Genomic DNA, 18,047 nt, shown 5'->3' on the forward strand with positions numbered 1-18,047 from the left:
CACCTTCAGGTCTATTCTCCCTGTTTGAGCAGCAACTTCATTTCCAATTATTCTCTCTTATTCATAAAGGAGAGTCAGTAAGTATGAGTTTTCTGCTCCGAATGCTCAAGATATGTTCACAGCATGCAGGTGAGTCAGACCATCTTTAACTAACTCTATTCCTCTAAGAATAAAGCAACTAACTGAATTGGGTCAGCTTTAAACTGAGGACAAACAGAATCTGCTATATATTTATGAAAAAAATTCAGTCCTTCTTAAAAGACACTGCTGTCCACTGGAAAAAACAAGAAGTGAACAAGTCTTAATTAATAACCAAGCTAGAGCTGCACACCTAGCAGAGAGAATGCTGAAGACCTCCATATAAAGAACTGCATGAGACATATCCAGACTTAGATATTTGGCTGACCAAAGGATATGTGAGATACTCTGCCCTGCAGAGAAGAAACTAATTTCTTTACTGCAGTCTTCCCAGCATTAGAGCTGAGGGCAGACTGCTGTGACAACCTTTCTTAAAGCTTCTTCCTAGAATAGCCTCACATCGGCTTCTGACAGTAGTAGGTGCTAAATCAGGCCAATGCCAGTACCTAATTTACCAACTCAACCCAACCCAACCCAACCCTCGTTCAGGCTGGATGCTCTGCACCGTGATTCATATTGCCCACACAAGCTCCCTAGATTGGACAGAGCTAGGCTGCCTTCTGCTTGATGCACTCCAGTTCAACATCTCGCCAATATCTTGTTGCAGTCGCACTTCAAAAAGTTTTGAAATCATGTGGCAGGTTCTACAGACCTATAAATTATTGCAATTAATTTCATTACTTGACTTAGAATCCATTTTAAAAGAAATTTCCACATTCATGTCTTCCATTACAGCAACCATAGTTTTGTAACCAGCAAGATAATATTTTGGAAACTTCCTTTGTCAACAAAGAAATTATAAAAGACAGTGAAGAGAAGGAAAATGTGTCAAAACTTTCATTTAACTTTCCAAAAGCAAGAAAAGGGATACTTCTGTGGAATTCACTCTTTCTGAAGTCACATGTGATAAAATGCATGATGCCAAATAGCTCGTTTTCACATCTTCTACCATATGAAAAGGTGAAGACGTACCAAAATTTTTTATTCTGAATACTCTTGGGTTTGTTCCAATTAGAACAGAAGCTAGGTCCTTATTTTAACTGTTATGCAGCATTTCCCCTTCCTTAACGATTGTGAACCCAAAACAGAGAATAAATTACACCACAAAACTCTGCAGAAAAGAAATAGCAAACTTTCTAAAAGGAGGAAGGAGGGGGAGAAAAACCTCAAGATTAAATCTGCTGCCAAGGAATAACTAAGGCATCAATCCTTTGTGTTCTCCTGCTCCTAAGACAAAGACAAGCAAGAGTAAGTTCAGTCTCCGTGTTGGACGCTGTCACGCTGATTTATGACACACAGCATAGGCTGGTCCTCCAACATGACATATTGTCCACAAGAGATTCAGCACAAACCAAACTTCGTTTCTTAAAAAATATTGCCCAAACCCATTTAACTTCAGTTCCTTAGGTGAAATGCTAATACTTTCTCCACTGGGCTACCCGACCTTCTACAGACGATTTTCCATTTAATTCCATCTCCTCTGCAGAGAAATAAACAGGACAAAGCACTTCTGGTGTAACTCCTGCCTTTCACTATATTTTGCAGTATGATATCATATTAAACAATATTTTTTTTCAACAACAAACGTAGGAACTGTATTTGACTCAGAAATAATCATAGGTAAATTTTCAGTTCCAGAGATGCAAACATATCACTTTATCTTAAAGCAAAAAGTCCTGCTTTGATACCTATTTCATGAAGAACCCTGTAAGGGCTGTAGGAGGCAGAAAAATGTGGTTTAATCAATTAGCACAAGGCTGCTAATTTTTGAGTTCAGAGTAATTCTAAGGAGACTGGCATTGTAAGATACTTAATTTCACAAAGTGCTAATGTACTCTCACAATTACAGAAAAGAGCATTACACCATACATTGAGATGCATTATTATTATATAGAAGTTTAAAGGAGCTATATTTAAAAAAAAAAGCCAACTGAAAAATACTTTTGAGGAAGTTGTTAAGCTGCTCATGTTTTGCAAGGTTAAAGCTTTTCATGAGCGGCAATTGTGAAAATATGTTTATACGACTCTTTATTCAACAGAAAACCTGCAGGAGAAATGAAAATCAAGTGTGGATAGCTATTGAAGCTGAATACAAAATTAATATATGCTGGGAATTAGAGTAGACGCTACAGGGTTATTATCCTGAGGGATGGCATGGGAAATAGCTGTATTTTCCTTAGGAAGCAAAGCAGCACCCACCCACATGGTGGACTCTCCAAACACTCACTCTGGGAAGATGAGATAGTGCTCAGGCTTGCTACTTTTGCTCATTTAATGAACTAAAGTACCATTTAGTATCAAAACTTCCATTCACAGCAAGAAAACTGTAAGGAAACCAGAAGGTTCTCCCTATTTTTTGACACTGAAAATTCTCCCACATTAGTGTAGCAGACAAAAAAACTTGTCATTTTTATGACACTGTAAAGCCACACTAGAATCAGAGGACAAATGTTTTCCATGCTGTAATTCCTTCCTTTAAGGCTGGGTGGGGGGAAATCAGACCTTCTGCAGGTAAAACCAAGATTAAGGATAGGATTTGTGTTTTCAGACGTTAAGTTGCCCACAAAGGAAATGAGTGTTGACAGACAGAGCCAGAGGAAAATACAGGTCAGCTGTGTCCTTGCATGCCACAGCAAGGGATCTTGCACAGCCAATGCTACTGATACAGCAGCACAGGACTGAGCTCAGAAATAAACTCCTGGCAGCTGAAATCCATGAGAGGAAGAGATTTTGAGTTCATCGACTTTTCTAACAATTAGAAATCTACGTTAGAAAAAAAGTGATTTAAGCAGGAGCTATTTATACCTAATACATTATTAATGATATTTTTGAAGACCAATTTCTGATACTGAAAGGGAAGAGTTATACATGCAACTTGCAATCCAAGGACTGGAAGCGAGCTAATTCAATGACAGCAATAAAAGATGCTGGATTCTAATGCAGGAGCCTAACAGTTTTGGAAATGCTTCATACACATGCACATATACATACATATGTATGTATGAAAGATACATTTATGCAAAGGAAGAGCACAACCAAGCATTACAACGAAACAAAGCATGAAAATAATATCTTTTATAGTCAGACACATTCAAAATTAAGATAATAAATACTATTTATTAATTCACAGTCAGATAGGGGACAAAGATAACTGAGAAAGGTTGCAAATAGTTTGTGTTAGCAAGCAAGGACAGCAATATAACTTGACGGAAGGAAAACAGGAGAAATACAGTAATGTCATATGTTGCTCATTCAGAAACTTTACTGTACACAAAATTATTGCTCTGAGAGCAGTTACCTACTTAAATAAAAATCGACTTTGTTTCATTACAGTGCCCTGTGATAAGCCATGCTATGTTGCTCTTCCTTAGACTTCCTCTGACACAGTCTAAGGGCATTTTTGGATCACGCAAACTTAGCTTGCCAAACGCGAGCCAAAAATTGCCAGAGAAAGGGCTACTGAACGTGAGCAAGTCAAACTTTAGCCTGCATACTACCGTGTTGGTTTTCTTTGTGGCTTTTATAACAAATTAAAGTGTGAAAAGCCCTGCAAACATCTAAACAAAAGGCCTTCCTGAACAGACCTTTCCTAACATTACAGCTTATAAAAGGGGAAAGACCACACACACCCCCTCACCACCTCTAGCCCAAGCTTGGCTTTGCCTCGCAAGAGATAGAGACTGCTGCAGTTAACATCCGTCTCCAAGCTCATCCAATCTTGTACATTCTGAAGGTGAGGTTTTAAAGCCTATAATTTTGTAAGATTTTCACTTTCGAAAAGAAATATGACACATTTTTGGCTGATGAAAAAAATTTGTTTTCTCTGAAGTGCAAGGAGGACTAAACCAGTCATTTTCTATGAAAAGGTTACCAGAAATTCATATGTCTTCACACCTGCTTCTGAGAGATCTGATCTGTAGGTGCACCAGTGCCCTCCTCCTCCCTTGCGTTAAACTTCTGTATGCAATTTCAGGAAAAGTACTTGCAATTGTAATGTGCAAGGTGTCTATTTCTCATATTCTAAAGTGAACACTGGAAAATGTCATTAAGAATAAAATACTCATTTTAAAGAAAGCAGTAGATTTATATTTCAAATACATTACTTTTTTTTTTTCCTGCTATGCCTGCCTTTACAAATGCTCCCAAACCTTTAAAAATGTTTACTTAAATATATACAGTATATATAAAGGGAATAAACTACTTGCTATGGTATTTGTCCTTTAGCAGGACCAGTGAAGGGAGAGAGAGGGAGGAAGGAGAAGGAGGGAAAATCTTGACAAGAATATGTATTAGAGCAATGAATAAAAAGATAATCCCTGGAATTCATGAGTCTTTAAAATAAGATGCATTTTCTTGTAGTAATCCTAAAAACCTATAACAAAATATTCAAGCAATAAACCCCTATAACTCATATTTAACCTTTCATCATGTAGAACTACGTATTAAATAGCTTAGCAACTGCATGCTGTGTAAGTGCATTCAAATAAGAGCAGAAATAGAAAAATGGAAATGCTACACTTCTTTTAACATGCATTGCACAGCCAAGAACATCTGCCAGCTGACCCCATAATCCAATCGGCTGTTCAGAAGCAATCATATCCTTAGATAAGAGCTGCACAGCTTCTACATGCAATACCCATTTTCTTTAAGAGACGGAGCAAAATGTAGTTAGCCAACTCTTCAACAATATTCAAACACTTAGAGGTATAAGACGAAAGTAATTCAACATACTACATAGATCTGCATTAAAATACTGTCATCTCTTCCCACAAATATTGTAATTCATCTTTTAAATTCACAGGGCAACAACACAGAGGAAGTTTAAGGCTGAAGTGACTACATCAAACCGAGTGATTGTATCAGAATACCAAGTGCACGCAGCCCACACAAACTGTTTGTCACTTCTATTAGAAAATTACAAAACCTGGAATGAAAATCTGGAAGGGCTCAACCTAGTCCATCAACTATAATGAGAAGAAGAAATATATAACAGCCAAATTAATTCCCTTAACTCTGAGTTTACTTCTCACATCTACTGCAAAAGGAGTGAACTGCTTGAGAGGCTCTACGGGCTGGGGGGGATGAAGACATCCGATGGAGTAGCTTCAAGATATTCCAGAAAAGCCAAAACCTCCAGGGAATTAAGAGCATAAAACCCATGGAATATCATGCAGTAATAGGACATGTCATTATCTCTATATAAAATTAAGCTTCTGCTAAAAAGTTCTTTCATAAATACACAAGCAAGCTGCACTACATTGACTGAACTGACTCTAGGAGGACAGTCTTTTACAAAACGGTTTATGTGACTCAAATAATTACTTATATTCATCAAATAAATTGTTTCGATCGTGCAAATTGCCCCTGTCTCCAAAGTAGTTGCTTGCTAAAGTATCTGTACTGGCAGGGCCCCAGACATGGTGGGAAACGGTAAGAGAGAATTGCTGGAATACTGTTTCAAGTAACTCTCTCTGTAGTCAAATTTATGTCAAATAACTGAAAAGCATCAAAAAAAAAAGACATAGTGGGGTCTGCCAAGAAGTCTAGAAAACACCCTTCACAAGAAGAGGGTGAAAAGATTATTTGGCTTAACGAGAAGAAGACACAAACTGACTGAAGGCTCTAATTGTAAGACACTGGAAAATTGAGGGTTCTCCAAAGTATTTGATTAAGCAATAACAAGCTCAGAAATAATAATTAAAAACAACTCTAAAAATACTGGAGAAAACAATAAGGAAATAATAAGGGAAATCTACTGGCACCTGGAGGATTTTGTCATTTGTTCTATGTTATCTAACATCTTTGTCAACTACATAAAACACAATATAACATAGAAGCAGTGAAAGATGGAGCAAATCTCAGCACCAAGGTGATTTAGCTTTCTCATGTCTGATACCAAACAAAAGCAAGTGTTTTACCGCAGGTATTTAACCCAGAGTATATAAAAATAATTAGGATGTCACATATTTATATATAAAGAGTCTATGGAGCTTTGCTCTAGGATTGAAACACTGCCCAGACCAGAGGAAACAGAAGACAATCTGCCTTGCAGTGGATTAATGACATGTGTCCAGCTTCGCTAAACAGCAGTGCAATCAGCTAATTTAGTTTACCATCTGGGTGGGCAACTTGTGCATGCCGCAATGTGCCTAAGGACCCCAGTGGTTCTCAATCTGTGCTGGAAGTCAAAGTCCAGCGGGTACAGAGCAAAACTCCTTCTGAGCTCCACAAAGGACTGAGAAGTGTTTGGGGAGGCAATGAACAGAATCACGCACACAGTATGTGTATATGTGTGCGCATCCTGAGTGTACATACATATACACACACTTTCCTTATTAGCACAATTTCTTCTTACCCTAAAAGCTTCCAAACACGTAGGGTCTTACCCAACCCTATGAAATTAATTGGAAGAGGGTAATCCATTGGTGTGCTAAAACAGCTAGAAATAGCTTGTGCTCTATTTAAAAGTGCCTCTATTTAAAAAAACCCCACAACCCTAAACCAAACAAAAAAACCACACAAACAAACAAAACCCCCACCATATCTAAAAAAACCCAGACTTTAACACAATTCTAAGGTGCCACTACTAGAGCCTGCAACAGAAAGCCCTCTAATGAATTCCACGGGTTTTAGATAAAGACATGTTGCCAGTAAAGAGGTAAAAAGCACCAGCCAGGTTTATAATACCAGCCATGGCCCTTTGCAAGCACTGTGCACCGATAAACCGTACAAAGACATAATTTCCAAGTTTAAACAATTTCTTTCCTTTAATATCTTCTGAAAGGCTTTTGAAATTAGCAAATCTAACATGTGTGGGAATAGGCAACACTTTATAGCAATAAGTTTACTTTTAATGGAAGTACTCTGCTGTGTCTATGGGTAACAAACTCCAGTATCTTTTCATTACAACAGAGCTCATTGTTACCATACGACTTATTGTGGGATTTCATTTTGCCTCTTTGGTGATCTGTCTGATCTATTAAGAAAAGCACTGAGGTATGGACAACATACCCTTTATTGCAGTTTTATATTTTCATAGTCTCTGCTGCTTCTGTTAGGCTATTGCCTATGAATTTCAAATAGTAATAAAGAAAAAAAAAAAAGTATTTAACAAGTTTCTCAAAGGAAAAAAAAAAAGTGAAGAAAATCAGGCAAGTTCAGAATCACGTGTTAGAAGTGGAGCTGCATCCTGGGACGTGACTGCTGCAGCAACAGCACTGGATCCACCAGCTTTAGCACCTAAAAGCCACTACACAAATAAATCTTTGTGCGAATACTACTAACATCCCCCTACACATACTATGCAACATAATTTGATATATATATATATATATGTATATTCATAACATTCCCTTCAGCATGACTGTTTCTGTCCTATCAATTAATTTTATCTGAAATAAAGGACAGGCAAAACTAAATAGCACTCCATCAGTGTTAATTAGCATGGAGAATTCATCAGCAAACGTAGGAAATCACTACTAGTTTTGCAGAAAATGCATACAGCATTAAGTAGCATTTAAGTAGATGCTGATCTTTTTTTAAGAGTAGCAATTTAGAGATTATTTTTCCTCTGACGGGATACTTCAATATTGAATACACAGAAATGAATGTTTAAGGGAACTTGCGTTGTGTTGAAGGGAAATGTTGCTAAAAACAGCAATATATATTTAACAAATGTTTCTGCAGCAACCATAGTCTCAGAGAGAACTAAAAAGTTTTAAAATATCCGTAACATCTGAGCTCTGTGATGCTTATACACTGTTCAGGTGGGATTATTTGTCCAGGGCTTCCTGTGCTCTGGGAAATAAAAATTACTTCATATAAGAAATACGGTGTTTCAGGTCAAATTCTGCTGTTAAATTGAGCATCTCCCCCTCAATCCTCAAGAAGTTCAAGGATTGCCTACAAAATCTGACACAAAGTGTGGTCCCAGAAGTAACTCCTATTTTTAATTTCTTCACCAGCACAGCACCTTTTGATCACAATTAAAGATACAGTAAGCACAGAGAGATTTCTGTTGGCTGTTCAGCGCCGCTCACCTGATTCTTGAGATCCAGCTTTGGGCAGGGACGACCTCCATTGTAAGGTTTCTCCTTAAGCCACTTGTATCGGACTTTCACCCCTGGTCCACAAGAAGAGCTGCAAGGGGACCAACTGGACCAATCGCTTAATTTGCAATCAAACGGGCAAGGGACCGTGCAAGATTCTTCAATGTAACCTAAACCAAAAATTTAAGAAAGGTTTTAATCACTGCAACTAATGAACTCTGATCCTCTGATGTGTCACTGCAATCTGTGTAATCAATTCAAAATGAGAACTTCTTAAAGAGAAGACATTTGACAGACCGACAATGCCTTCCCAACGCGAGACCATGAGCTTATTTGTAAAGAACAGCAGTGACTAAAACTAAATTCTACACGGTTTAGTTCAGTGAAGGCCGCAATAAAAATGTGAACTGATGTAAATAGCACACACTGGCAAAAGTATCTGTTGTGAAGCTGGTGGTCACCGACAGGTGGTGACTATCTTCTCTATGAGATTGTGGCCATAATAAATTCTGGAAAACTAAGTGCACAGCCCAGTTTTCTACTCTAGTATTAAGCTAGCCATCTCCAGAGCTGGCACAGGCAGGGAGTCAGAGGCTCTCTTCCCAGCAGGCAGAACCAGAGGGCGGTGGAGGCATCAGTGTTGTGCTCTTAGCAGGTCCCACAAGATGCATGAGGGACCTGCCCGCAGCCTGCCAGCTGGAGCAGTGTGGGATTCATTCTTGGGAGAAGCAGGTGAAACCCGCTTCCCATTTCTTTCTTGTAGTTCTTTTTATACATCTTTCCAACTGTTTTGCCTATTCTGGGTTTCATAAATTGCATTTTAAAGCTTTGCTTTCACTTTAAGTTGGCTGGACATAAAAGTCCTCCCAAGATCATCACCTCTTAAAAATCAAAATACCAGACATCTGCTGGACCAACACCTTGCTGAATTAAAACCCAACAGGGTTTCTCAAGGAAAAAACAAAGTTCCTCCACACAGGCAGAGCCCCACAGCTGGTTTAGGAGCTGGCATACGGGAAGAGAGATTTTGCAGAGCCCTGAACTGGCCATGGAGCTCCTGGTGTGCAGAAAGGAAGTGAAGGGTGGCCAAATCCTCAGGGTCTCTGAGGAATCACTGGCACGAGTCTCAGGTTGGCAGTGTGGAACAGCTCCTGCACCTTCCTGCTTACCATGCTGCATTAGTTCTGCTCAAGTTTCTATTATCTGCTTGTCATGTCTGTATGTACTATTTTAATTTAAACAAAATATATTTCATGTTAGACCATGAAAGTCAGTGGCTGCTAAGATCAGCCTTTATTACAGGCGGCTTCCACCCTCTGACAGCTCTGGCAATGATGGCCACAGAAATAACTGAATTTCATCCCTACCGTTTTTTCTGATGTTTCTCATTTTTATGCCCTTTCTGTTCAGTTTTCATCGCACTAACACTCCCTCTATATTCCTTACCTACAGAATACCAAATTAGTTCATTCAATTACTCTTTTATGAAGGGTTTCCCCACTCCATCAAGGTGACAGCCATTGCAGCAGGGAGGAAAAAAAAAAAAAAGAAAAATAACAAAACCCATAAAAACCTAACGCAGGAGCAGCTGCCCTCCAAAATCCCCAGACAAGAGCCCCAAACAACTGGGAAACACCGAGTCTGAGGCACGGAGATTATTCGGGCCTGGAGTCGGATTTATGGGCGCTGCCATGCCTGGGCCTGCTGCTGACTCCAAACCAGGACTGCGTTACATCCTGAGCACCGACCCACAGCAGCAATATGCTGCCTCCCTCACGGTCTCCATGCTGAAACTACCAAGAAAGGTTTCAGACTTATTTAGGCATCCCCCACCGGAAAATATCCTCATTCTAGAAGTACAAGAAATACTGATGTTGTTTTTGCTAACAGTGCCTTAAAAAATGCTAGAAACAACAGTAGTTCCTTCCTTCAGTTCAATGATGCTCTATTTCTTCTCTCTTCTTCCTTTGCGATGGTACTGTGCCCTCTTCCTTTATAGCGGTCACCCCGTAGCTCGACAGCTGCAATCATCTCCCCAGTAACTCACGTTGTAACTCTTCCCTAAAGCTGCAGTCCTCTCCCCGTACGGTGAGCTCTGGTTTTCTTTGCTACCCCTTATCTCCCTGTGTTGTGCTGCCTTTTCATTTGCAGCATCAAAGCCACTGCAATTTGGTAACTTAATTATTTCTGACCCAGTCCATTACACTGGTGTTCGCATGTTTGAGATACTTCAACTTTGCACGCTTTGTATTCTCATCTAGGTGAGATTACACCCATGCACACACATATACAAATACTTCCGAAATAGACTCGCTTTTTTTTTTTTTTTCCCCAAATGCAACTCCCAAATATCCCACCAATATTCTATTCCACCTGCTTAGGTTGCCACTCAAAGCAATTTATAATACATTATGATAAGTAAAAGAAATTTTCTCATGATAGATTTATGAGAAGCATTTCTTAGGCAGTTCTCCAAAGAGTTCTGTTCCACCACTGTATGAAATATCATTTCTCCTTGGGCTGTGTGACAGCCTAGGTAATTAACTCTCAACTGAAACAAAGAAAGTGCCTTGTTTCAAAGTAGGATTAGACAGAGGGGTTATCAACTTATCAGTGAAGGCAAAATGGGCTAAGGCTTCTGGCAGTTCAAGACCTACCTCCATAATAAAAAGAAATATAATACAAAAAAAGAAATATAAAACAGAGGAAGTAAAAGTTATAATAAACAAAACTAAAGAAACGTATTGTATTTCATCCTCAGGAAGTGCTGTGGGGATCCCTCAGCGAACCACAGAATTTGTAAAGGCGTTCTGTTGCTAAGAGGCCACCTCGTTACTTTTTGAGCTTCTTCACCCATATTTCTAAATTATGTTAAGTACAAACAAATAATGGCCAGCTAATACAGCATTAAATTACAATACTGCCAAGAGGAAGACAATTCTCCATATTGAACAATGCTGCAGAATCAAAATGGGAACATAACTTTCTTTCAAGCTCTTCTCACAGGCTGCCATTACTTCTATCAATCACCTGAGGTTAATCCTATACCGAGATATTCATGGCTCAAAGATTTCATTCCACAAAAATCTTCCTCCAAAAATCTTTATGTGATGTATCCTCTCTGCTCAGATACAGAATGCCTTTATGGCTATCTTTTAATGAACAACTAGTATATAGCATTGTACTCAGCTCATCCATTGCCTAAGAGAACTGGATATTTGTTTTTCTCTGTAGGAGCCAAGCAATGGCTTGACATTGTCAGAGGGCTGAAAAGACTTTCAGTTTCAATAAGCCTAGTCTTGGCATTTGTAGAAAACTTGTAGCATTGACACGGTGCATAATATAAAACCAAAAAAAAAAAAAAAAGTAAGAAGGGAGATATGCTATTAAAACAACTTGTTAATGAAGAATTCTACATTCAGGCCATTATTCAGAGAAATACTTCTTACCATAACAGAATATGAATAAAAGAAACAACATAAACACATTTCTGAGTTACTGTCACTCAGCTTGGGGAGACTAACTCAAGGTTGAGTTTATGCAGCTGGTTTTGACAGTGTCATCCTTAAACATCTCCCTCATCCATCATGTTCCCCACTTTTCTTTCCTCTGCAGAACCTGGTACCAAAAATTCGTTGAGTTTCCAAGACCTTCTATGGAAAAAGATGTCCTCTTCTTCCCAAACCTGCTCAGCCTGCTTTCCATGTGTTCTTATATTATTTCTTGAAGCTTCCACTAACCTCTTTTTTTGTTTTTCTTCCTCAAAATCTTAAATATTGTTAAAATAGAGGTCATTTAATTTAGAAACAACAGACAAGAGCCTCTGTCCTACCAGAACCAACAGCAGGCTCCCGAATGCCACAGAGCTGAAGCTGCACACACAGAAGTCGCAGCAGGTAGCAACAGAAACACCAGTGCATGGGATAATCAAGTAGGCACTTCGAAACATACCACTGGGAATAGTCCTAAATTGGTAGGAAAAATTGAGCTGGACGATCAAATAAGCCTTTCCTATGTTTAAGTGCTATTGTTTTACTACTGAGACACTGCCAACGTAATGGGATGAAAGAATGCATTTACCTAGGCTGCACAGCTCATTTTACTATTATTTATTCATTAAGAACAATGTGCTTGTTGCTCTACAAGCCACAAATGGAGTCCCTCCCCTAAAGTGTCTACAATGAACAAAGCACCCACAGATTACACAGGATGTACTGGGAAGGCTCAAACACATGACATAGCAACCATTACTCGTCTCATTTCTTCTGTGCAGCCCAAGAGACAAAGCAATAGCAGGCAGATGAATAAAGTGAGGATGATGGTCTGGCGGGTGTCAGAGGTTAAGGCTCAAACACGTGGTGTAAAGAGTGTTATTGTCTCATTTTTGCTGCGCAACTCAAAAGAGCCGAGGCAACAAGAGGCAGCTGGATGATGGGCTGGTGGGCGCCAGCAGTGCAGATGCACAGAGAGGCCGTGGACTGGACTGCAGCGCGGGGCGGGGGAGTTTTGCAGTAGCACAAAGTCTTTCCCACCTACACAAGACACTGTACATATCACACCAGGCACAGCCAGAAAGGGGCTGCAGTGTCCTTCCATGTTCCCATCTATATTCGCAAATGGATCGTGGGGGGAGAAGCAGGCAATTAGTAGGTCTACAAGCTAATGTAAGACATTGGCATCCACCTGACTGTTGCACTTCCAAATGATGAATTTGCTGCGGGTGTAAGGTCTGCACACAGCATTAAACAACAGTGCCAACAGGATTCCAAGAGGCTGACTTAAAAGTGATTCAAAAATAAACAACACTTCCCCAGCAGCTTTGGAAACAGATGCACTTCTAATTGAATTGGCTTTAAACTCATTTGTATCCTCTCTAACATATTTCATCATTTCAATTAACAAACTTCTAGTGGTTCTACCCTTGTTAGTAAACCTTGAGGTGCTTCACAAAACTCAAGGTCATTACTATGAGAGGGACAATTTTGTGCATCACAGCCACTGCCACTGCTAATAACACCAGTCATTTCCCTTGGAGTATACAGGATAAAAAAGATCACCCTTTAGCAAACAAGGAGGCAGCAGAGTGGACAGCGGCACAGAAGAAATGTTTCTAATTACACAGACCAAAGCCAGAGAAAAAAAATTGATTCATTTTGCAATTAATATTTACATTCATTTGGTTACTGACTGTGAAATATGTAGAATAACACTAGTAAATCCATGTGGTGCTAAAAGTCTAATAGCTAAAGGCTTTATAAGGGAGACCTGATGGACCATGGCATTCAGTGGGCCAGATTCTGCTCAGCTGAAGCTTTGGGATCTCCTACAAAGCAAATGTCATGTTTTAACTCGGGTTAAAAATCAGTATCGAGTACAGACTGCAGTTAAGAGACTAACTCCACCAGCTGATGATAGCTCTATGGTTGAGGCTTTCCCAATGTGCCACAGACAAGGCAGCCACCAGCCGTGGGCTACACGGCATGACCGAAAGGTCCAGAAGCTTGTCAGCTGTAAGGGGAGCACCTTGTCCTAAACAATCCAGGTCCAAATATTTAAATCCTGCTTCCAGGGAGAACATTATTAACTGAAGGAAACTAAGCAGAACAAGTCTGTGAGTCTTAAAGTTGCTAACAACTTTAGTTGCATCTGAAAAGGACGTAATTGCCATGGAACAAATGTTTAATCTTTTTTTTTTTTTCCTAATACACAAGGATTTGAGAGATTTTATGCACTATTAGTTTGCTAGCTGGAAAATTTAAGAGATAATCTAATGAATACACTCAGTAAATGCACAACCAAAAATCCCAGCAAAAATAACTTTCACATCAAATATTTTGCAAAGCTCAAATAATGGACCCTTAGCTAATTTATTCGCACTTGCTCTTCTCAACAAAGAGGCACATGTTCTCGTTATCTCATAGCAGACTGATTATAGATTTTAAATAGACCAGAGAGGACTTGTAAAAAAACACTGCTAAGTTTAACTCAACATTATTGTTATTGAAATTCATCCAAAGGTTGGTTTTATTGCTCAATTTCACAGTCTCTATAAATCCTGATGAGGCAGTTGGGTTGATGCTGACTTTGCATTATGATTCCTAATTTCTTTTGATTTTGTATTACAATTTTCTTCCTTAAAGAATTTGCAAGCTTACACTTTGAGTTACATACAAACCATAACAGTTAATATATTTAATCTTTTAACTAAATAAGGAAATCTCCATTAATTAGCACATTCCTTGTAACAGATTGCAGAACAAGCTGAGAACTCTTCCGGAGAAGACAGACTCATCTGCTGCCTTCTGAGTGCTAATAAATAGGGCAAATAAATAGGACTTCACAGTGTACATTCATCTCGCAGGGAACTTTCGATGTAGACAGGCAGAAATCCACTGCACAAATCTGTCTGGGCTCCAAAACCAGCTGTGGAAATGATTCTCTCTCCTCCTGGGGATGCATCCCTGCAGTGAAGGGCTGGGCTGGCTGCTTGGGAGCCCTGACGTCTTAAGGAAGTCCTTACTCAAATAAAAAAATCATCCACTAGGATCAAAACAAGTTAGGGTAGTAGCTCAGCTGCGTTTTTTTATATACTTTGCTCATCATCCTGCCACTGGGAAAATCACCTGCTTTGTCTAAACAAAACTGAGTAGCTTTTTATTTTCTTTATCAGTGTCGTCAGCCTCTGTATATCAGGAAAGAAATTCATCCTACCGTACTTTATTGTGAATTATTTAGCATACATGTTCTTCAGGCTACTGAATTCATAGCAAAAGCAGATTTTTAAAACAAACCTGAGGTGTGTTTATTTATTATTATTATTATTATTATTATTATTATTATGAGATTTATATAATAAACCAAGGCTTTTTTTAAAGGCTGAATACACTTCCGCAGCACATCACGAAGACAAAATTAAATTGTCCACAGACAAATTCCCCTTTCTCCTACATCTGACTTCTCTCAGAGGCCCAATTGCACAGTAGCTCTGAAAATAGATGGGCATTGCAGAGTGCTCTAAAAATCAATACAGACTTGGGCAATTTGGACCAGGCAGGAAGCACCTTCCAGAGTCAAGGGTTCATCACTGGGAGAAAGCTGACGCCAAATGTCACCAAAAAAATCTGCCCCTGTCAGTAAATCATATATGGCCTGAAGGTCAATGGTTTCAGGCTCTGCTGGAACACACTAAGAAACTCGATTTCAGAGTTTGGGGCCCTCTACGGAGAGCATCCTTCTGCCAGTTTCTAAAGACACGATGTTAGGCACTGTCAACACAATATGCCACCTCATTTCAGCTGCCAAGCTGCAACCCCAAGACACAGACAAGCCTCATTTAAACAACTTCCCTCAGACACCAATGCAACTGTTTCCATTTTAGAGAATGGGAAACGTTGATGCATTTCCTCATATCCTGATAATTAGCAAGTATTGTGCATTATAATATTGCTCTTATTTCAGACAAAATAAACCACCAGATGACTCAGCAGAAGAAAGGAATACAAAGCAATTAGATCCATATGCAATTAATATTACCAAGAAGGCACATAACATGAAAAAAACCTTTTTTTTTCTTTAAATGTACGTTCCTGGTACTTTAATTTACAAACTCAAGAGGTATTACCAAGTGTAAGGGCCTCTGTTCGAGAGCAGGTCACACAGGCACTGAAAAGGCACGGAGAAGCTTCCGAGCCCGCAGCGACCTCTGCAGCCTCCCTCCCTGCTGTCACGGGCGGCGAGTGACACAGTGACCTCACAGATCAATACATTTAAATCAATACACTGCCTCAAACTCCTTCTCTTATCATCGACGCTAAATGAGAAACCTAACTACAACGCTTTAATTATACTGGCGCTCTTTTAAAGATGCCACTAACCATTACCAGCATTAAGAAGATCTGTGAGCACTTTTCTGAACGCCAGGTAGCTGCTGCAAGGTCCAGCCTGCTCGGAGTTTCACTCCTGCTATTAGAGGTCACCTTGCTACAGAAGCAGTGATACAAACAAAGCTGTACAACAAAAAACATCTGATGGAAACAGGATTTTAAGTAAGGGAACAGTCCTGGTTTGCCACAGCTTAGGCACGGGGAGAGTAGCACAACTCATTCAGATGATGGAAAACCTTGAGATGGAAATAGGACATTTTTGTGATGTTAGCAGGCCCCAGCACAGCGTACTGATGCACTGAATTCCTGATTGACTTTTGTTTCGATTTTGCAGCGTGACTTTGAGCACTCTGGTTGTGTAGTTCAATCTCCTCTGCTGGAGGACTTCAATGAATTCAGACAGAAGCAGAAAACAATGCAATTTCGTTAAATAATACAATTTTTAATGGTCACTCCTCCATGTTACCAAATACAAATGGAATACAAGATTTTCACAGAGGGAATCTCTGTCTGTAGTAAGGGATTTGCAAACCAGGCTCTCAGTAATTTAATTTACACCATCCTCATTTGCAAACCTTGGAGGACAGAGAGATTTCAAAGTATATCTCAGATCCAGGAACAGACTAAGGTAGGAAAAAATCCTTAGTTACTCATCAATATCATTATGATAATCCTTAGAGCAGACCGAGCTGAAGTTTAATTTTATCCATGTTTCCTAATTCAGGCTCATGTCTTCAAATCATCTAAATTCAGCTCTTGCTATGTTGGTCTCCTAAACTCTTTGATCAAGCAGACTACATCGGGCACTTTAAAAGATATCCACTACGCGCTCATCTCCCCCTGTCATGCTAACTTTATTGCTGTATGCAGTGCTCCAGCAAAATCATTGTTACTCAGGCAGTCAATTAATTTTATTCAGACACTGGCATATGTGCAAACACTAGAATTCTTATTTCTGTAGGACTCTTGTTCCATACAAGCAGAAACACATGATGTTGCTTCTGAAGATCTTCAGAATGTCAGATGTGAAACCCTTTAACTCTCACTGAAATCCTACAATGTCCAGCTGCCAGAGGGCTCCCCACCAGCAGCAAAGATATGAAACTCTGAGTTTCCACTCAAAAATGATTTGTCATCCATTTACTTGCCTGAAAATCCTGCTCATCAGAGCTGTATAAAAGGCAATCAGGTTAAAACACATTGGAAAAAAACCCACGTAAGACATGAGAGGACTACCACGAGTACATGTCACTTCCAGTACAGCTACACACCTCAAAGGGATCATGAAGTTCTCCATGAGCAGGAAAAGTGTAGAGGTCTTAACACTAGCGTACATAATTCATGAAAAGGTTTAGGCTAAAACGGTATTTCTTCATACTTCCAGTATAACATATTAAATGGAATGACGCATAGGGAGAGAAAATGTTAATTCTAAATCTACCTTTGTACAGTAGCACTTTATTAGATCCTTGCTTCCTAACAGGCTGTATTTGTGACAAATGCATTATTAAGGCCGAACAGACGGGCCACATTTCAAAGAGATACTCTTACTGTAGCCTACTGCAGAAATCAGGGCAGTAGATCGCCCAGTGCATTAATTTGCTATCAAAGCTCTCCTAAACTTCCAATAGACTGTTTCTACACTGAGTTACTATTTCTACATTAAAAACGTTCCCAGCTCCCATGGAAGAGCTTTAATCAACCTGTCAAAAAAGAAGACAAAAACTGACTGAGTCTAGTAACAGAAATAAAATGCACGGACATGAGCAAGGGTGGGCAGAGGTGGTCTGGCAAGTGGAGGCTGTCGGTGATCATCAAACACAAGATAGCCTGCTTGAGGTTAGTAAAAAATCATTCCTTCATGTAGTCTGCTACTGCCGCCTCTTCAAAAGGGGCATTTTATGGAATGCAGCAATAAGCGTAAAAGAAATCTGGGCAAAAAGACATGCTAGAAAGGTTTATATTTAGAGCCAAGGAG

At 39.5% G+C, this 18,047-nt stretch overlaps 1 protein-coding gene across 1 annotated transcript in view; it reads right to left on the reverse strand.

Annotated features, from left to right (window-relative positions):
• THSD7B (thrombospondin type 1 domain containing 7B) overlaps window positions 1–18,047 on the reverse strand; it is a 274,844-nt gene that overhangs the window by 76,290 nt on the left and 180,507 nt on the right. Inside the window, exon 14 of the mRNA XM_086465473.1 lies at window positions 8,178–8,356. Within this exon, the coding sequence (XP_086321599.1) occupies window positions 8,178–8,356 (179 nt within the window). The remainder of the gene's footprint in view (window positions 1–8,177; window positions 8,357–18,047) is intronic.

Source organism: Leptosomus discolor, chromosome 5, assembly GCF_034619465.1.
Source record: "Leptosomus discolor isolate bLepDis1 chromosome 5, bLepDis1.hap2, whole genome shotgun sequence".
NCBI lineage: Eukaryota > Metazoa > Chordata > Aves > Leptosomiformes > Leptosomidae > Leptosomus > Leptosomus discolor.